Source organism: Penaeus japonicus, unplaced genomic scaffold, assembly GCF_977035675.1.
Source record: "Penaeus japonicus unplaced genomic scaffold, GWHDUDI00000001_assembly GWHDUDI00000012, whole genome shotgun sequence".
Classification (NCBI taxonomy): Eukaryota; Metazoa; Arthropoda; class Malacostraca; order Decapoda; family Penaeidae; genus Penaeus; species Penaeus japonicus.
In genome coordinates, this window is record NW_028234414.1 from 1,670,687 (window position 1) to 1,676,329 (window position 5,643).

At 35.4% G+C, this 5,643-nt stretch overlaps 1 protein-coding gene across 7 annotated transcripts in view; it reads left to right on the forward strand.

Moving 5' to 3' along the window:
• LOC122252641 (WD repeat-containing protein 17) overlaps positions 1–3,094 on the forward strand; it is a 37,135-nt gene extending 34,041 nt beyond the window's left edge. For all 7 annotated transcript variants that reach the window (XM_086542254.1, XM_043015229.2, XM_043015231.2 and 4 more), the window contains 4 exons: positions 215–425; positions 643–714; positions 1,623–1,770; positions 2,101–3,094. In XM_086542254.1, the coding sequence (XP_086398380.1) occupies positions 215–425; positions 643–714; positions 1,623–1,770; positions 2,101–2,220 (551 nt within the window). In that variant the 3' untranslated portion in view covers positions 2,221–3,094. The remainder of the gene's footprint in view (positions 1–214; positions 426–642; positions 715–1,622; positions 1,771–2,100) is intronic.
• Positions 3,095–5,643: the final 2,549 nt, after the last annotated feature.

Consider the following 5,643-nt stretch of genomic DNA (forward strand, 5'->3'; position numbering starts at 1 on the left):
GCTGTTAGGTGTATTTTGGTTGATTTTACTTTCAGCTAGAATTTTTTAAAGACGTAAAATACTGTCTCTAGTGTGTTTTTATCCAGGAAGAATGCTTTTATCATTTTCTTCATCTTCATTATCATCTATTATACTAATCAAATTGCTTTGTAAAGCATTATGATTCAGGCATTTCAAAATTACTGAAGATAAATGTTAACACCACAATTTTCAGACCAAATTGTTGGAGGGAACCTTGACAGAGAGAGTGTGTGGTACGTCCTCCGTCTGGTTCAAGCTGTCCCCTTAACTCAAAACTCAGCTCAGTGGATGGTTCGTGCTGACCAGAAGGCAGGAATGCTTGCAATATCGGCTTATTTGGGTGCCATTCGGGCTGCTGGACTGGAGTACGGATCGATTGTATTATATCTTCTGAGCCATGCAAGGTAACTCTTGGTGGATGAGACAGTAAGAAACCATACCAGATACTATATAGAGTAAAAACTTAAATCATATACTAGAAATCTGAATCGTAAATCTTCTTCTAAACTTAATATAGGAGACAGCCAGTGCTATATGATTGCAATACATAGACTTTGTTGATATCATATAACATAATTGTTCTATTGATGTGTTTTTTTTTTTGTTTTTTTGTATGGCCAGTTATCTCTTGGAAAAGCACAGGCCTTCAGGTTATGGATTCCTGGCGGAGCACATAGAGTCTGCACGGATTAAGTAAGTATTCGGATAACTGAGTATTCGGATAACTGAGTATTCGGATAATTGATTTTTCTATTCATATATCATGTGAAATGTAATAATGAATAGTTATGATAAAACTAACTTTTCTCTCTCTCTCTCTCTCTCTCTCTCTCTCTCTCTCTCTCTCTCTCTCTCTCTCTCTCTCTCTCTCTCTCTCTCTCTCTCTCTCTCTCTCTCTCTCTCTCTCTCTCTCTCTCTCTCTCTCTCTCTCTCTCTTTCTTGCTGTCTATCCTCTCTCTCTCTCTCTCTCTCTCTCTCTCTCTCTTCTCTTTCTTCTCTCTCTCTTCTCTTTCTTCTCTATCTCTTCTCTTTCTTCTCTCTCTCTTCTCTTTCTTGTCTCTCTCTTCTCTTTCTTGTCTCTCTCTTCTCTCTCTCTCTCTCTCTCTCTCTCTCTCTCTCTCTCTCTCTCTCTCTCTCTCTCTCTCTCTCTCTCTTCTTCTCTCTTCTTCCTCTTTCTTCTTCTCTCTTTCTCTCCCCCCCTCTCTCTCTCTCTCTCTCTCTCTCTCTTCTCTCTCTCTCTCTCTCTCTTTCTCTCTCTCCTCTCTCTCTCCTCTCTCTCTCTCCTCTCTCTCTCCTTTCTCTCTCCTCCCTCTCTCTCCTCTCTCCCCCCTCTCTCCCTCTCCCCTCCTCTCCTCTCCCTCCCCTCCCTCCCTCCCTCTCCTCCTCTCCTCTCCCCCTCCTCCCTCTCCCTCCCTCTCCCTCTCCCTCTCCCTCTCCCTCTCCCTCCCTCCTCTCCCTCTTCCTCTCCCTCTTCCTCTTCCTCTTCCTCTCCCTCTTCCTCTTCTCCCTCTCCCTCTCCCTCTCCCTCTCCCTCTCCCTCTTCCTCTTTCTCTTTCTCTTTCTCTTTCTCTTCCTCTCCCTCTCTCTCTTTCTCTCCACAGAATGGAAGAAGGAGATAGTGATTGGGGTCTGAATGTGGGAGAGAACTTGGAACTATGGAGCGATTTCAAGACCAGTCGTGTGAGCGGGTCCCACCTCCCAAGGCATTCAGATGCCCAGACTTGCTGCATAACCAATACGATAATAAAGGTGTGTGTCTTCTACTTGTCATACATCTGGTTGATTTTTTAGTTTCATTTCATTTTCTGGGATTTTTTTTGGGGTGGTTTGTCTCATATGTCTTTAAACTTTTTCCTTATATTTGTGGCGAGTGTAGAAAAGGGATGAATGAGAATGATGGACTTGGAAAAGCAAGGTATATGATAAATGGGTTTTGATTATATTTTTCACAAGTTCTTTTATGTTATTCTGACTAAAGATTTAATCAAACCCCAACAGACATCTTGCGAGAGGCATTTTACAAAGATCTTGACCGCAGTGCTAATCCTTCATTCCCTCCCTCCCCTTTTTCCGTTGCAGGGTCCAAGCTACTTCCTTGAGAACGGTGAATCTGTGATGGGTCTGAACGATGCTCTGATGTGGGCCAAGGTGCACCCCTTCTCTCCTCTTGGCTCTGGCTGTCGTCTCAACCCATTCTAAACATCAGGGGGATTCAATTCTCTCTCTCTCTCTCTCTCTCTCTCTCTCTCTCTCTCTCTCTCTCTCTCTCTCTCTCTCTCTCTCTCTCTCTCTCTCTCTCTCTCTCTCTCTCTCTCTCTCTCTCTCTCTCTCTCTCTCTCTCTCTCTCTCTCTCTCTCTCTCTCTCTCTCTCTCTCTCTTTTTGAAATGATGAAGGAGAATTGAGATATGTAGACAGAGAAAAGAATCCATCTGGAATGAACTTTAAAGTGCCATGCTTGTTTGATATTTCATTTATTAATTAATGTTACTGTTGCTATAATTATTATTATTATTATTATTGTTGTTGTTACTGTTGCTATAGTTATTATTATTATTGGTACTGTTATTATCATTGTTGATAGTAATAGTAAAAGTATGTTTTCCTTCTTTGTATTATCAGGAAAGCTGCGGTTTTCATTAGCGACATTATTAAGCAATCATTTTCTTGAATATTGTTGGAAAGGTTGATTTTGATAATTCCTTTAGTGCTGCTTATGTGAATATTTCTCTCTCTTTTTATTTTTTTTATTGTTGTGTAAGGATCCTTTTAATTACAGACTTTTAATTAAGAGAATTGAAGTTATCAAAAGCTGTGGATGCAAGGACTCTGTGTAGATCTTTTTGGATATTGATTGCTGCGGATTGTATGAAGTTGTTAGCCATATGTTTGCAGAGATGTAGAGTGATAAATCTTCTACGGAAAAACAAAATGATTGTAAGAAAATAATAGCAGTAAAGGAAATAACTGTTAGGAAATATTACTAATCATTGCTCTTATTTTTAATTTCTTTAAAGGTGATAGGAATTTTTCAGCTGTCTCTTAAAAAGGAATCATGGTAGTGATAAAGATCCAGCAAGCATATATATATATATATATAATATATATATATATATATATATATATATATAATATATATATATATATATATATATATATATAATATATATATATGTATATATGTATATATATATGTATATAATATATGTATATATATATTATATATATATATATATATAATAATATATATATATATATATTATATATATATATATATATATATATATATATATATATTATATATATATATATATATATATATATACATATTGATATATATTCATATATTTATATATATATATTTAAATACTTAAATATTTATATATATATATATATATATATATATATATATATATATATATATATATATATATATATATATATATAATATATATATATATTGTTGCAAGTGAATAATCCAATCATTCTAATTTTTACAATTTCACCTCACAAAGTCACTATCACCGCACTCATCATAGTCACCATCACATGTAATAATCTCACCATTACCAGCCTCACTGGTATACTAATTCACCATTCACCAGTGGCACCACACCAAGAACACTCTTAACTACTGTTGTAATCACCTCCACGAGTGTAACCACCTCGTTCAGTGTTCATCACCTCATAACCAACACAGTTACTACCATTCACCACCACCGCCTCTGCTTTCATCACTACCATGTCAAACACCGGTAACTTGTTCAGTATTTAGGAATTTGATACTGTAAATGACAACTCTGCAGTAATACTTTTTAGTGTCTTGGGCAGAATAGTTGTAGTGATCTGTTTGTAGTATTTTCTTTTCTTTGAATACAAGACTAAAATAAGAAAATGGGCTTGAGTGTTTAAGTATCAAGTTTATATAAAAAAGGTATATGTAATTACTAAACTTTTCTCTTCTTTGTCAGGTTAATTTTTACATTCATAAGTATTTCTTTTCCTATAAACAGCTTTGCTTTTCAAGAAAGTACTGTCTTGATGACTTTTAAACAAATCATCTCTTTTCTCTCTCTCTCTCTTTCACTCCCCCCCCCTCTCTCTCTCTCTTTCTCTCCCTCTATCTCTCTCTCTCTCTTTCTCTCCCTCTATCTCTCTCTCTCTCTTTCTCTCCCTCTATCTCTCCCTCTCTCTCCCTCTCTCTCTCTTTCTCACTCTCTCTCCTTCTCACTCTCTCTCCTTCTCACTCTCTCTCCTTCTCTCTCTCTCTCTCTCTCTCTCTCTCTCTCTCTCTCTCTCTCTCTCTCTCTCTCTCTCTCTCTCTCTCTCTCTCTCTCTCTCTCTCTCTCTCTCTCTCTCTCTCTCTCTCTCTCTCTCTGATTGTGATCAGAATAATAATTTTTTCTTTTATTTACAAACTTTTTATGACTAAGTTTTGAAATGTTCTCAAGCCCAAGAATAAGAATATGCATTATGCTGTGATTTAAAAAGTGTAATAGTATGTGATTCAAATTACACACAGCTTGTATTTAATAGGTTTTTGTAGTCTTTGAGCTGTAAAAGAATATATAGGATTCATTTCGACTGAAAGTCAATGCCAGCCTTGTAGACTATAAGTGTAGAGCACAAATTAGTGTGAAGAAGTATGTAGCGTCTTTTTCTAGGACCTCGGCTTGCTTCTTTAGAACTTTTGTTTTTATACTAGCAGTGGGTTGGGCATCGTGCCATTGGTGTTTAACAAAGCAACAAAGTTTTGTTAACTAGAGTAAAAAAAAAAAAAAAAAAAGACTCCCAGTTATTGTGCCTTGTAGATGATAGCATTCCCTCCAAAAAGTCCCTCCAGTTATGAAGAATTGGCATTTTAAATGAAATCCTGCCAAGTATGTCTCAAACACCACAATTTCTAAAGGAGTTTTCAATCATGTCTCATAAGGAGTAAGTGCGTATTATACAAAACATAAACTATCACCTTTGACAGTTTCATTGACCATTTTTTTTAGTCAGAGATATCTTGCACATCATTATAGTGTGATGCAACATTTTTACCAACATTGGAAGTGATTTATCTTGTAAATAACAACAAAAAGGGCAAAATAAGTATATCTTCATCTTTTTTATTTATTTGTAATTGGTCTTGATAACTTGAGTGTTTTTCTATCTTTTGGTATGTGATCCTGTGAAGTGTGTTTCTTATGTAAAAATTGTAAGACTTAGAACATCACATATAACGACTTTCACTCATTTCTTACCTCACATTTTAAGGGCTTTGATTCTGAAGTTTGGTTTAGCTTTCTCTCTTTTTCTTTCTTTTTGCCATTGTGAGAAAGAACAATTAAGGTGAATTATTTTTCTCATATATTCAGTATGAGATGAGTGAAGGTTACTGCTTTTGCAATTATAGTAATTTTGGTAATAAAACAACTTTCTTTGTATGATGACAGTCATATTGAACATTTAAAATAATTTTAAAATGTAGAAGTGGGATGAAGCTTACATATTTAATTAATAGTCTTATTTGAGAGAAATCAAAACACAAATTCAAAATAGGTTAAACTCTTTAAATGTTAAACATAAAAAAAATTTATTGTGCAAATGTGATATCTGATAAAAACTTCATTGTAAAA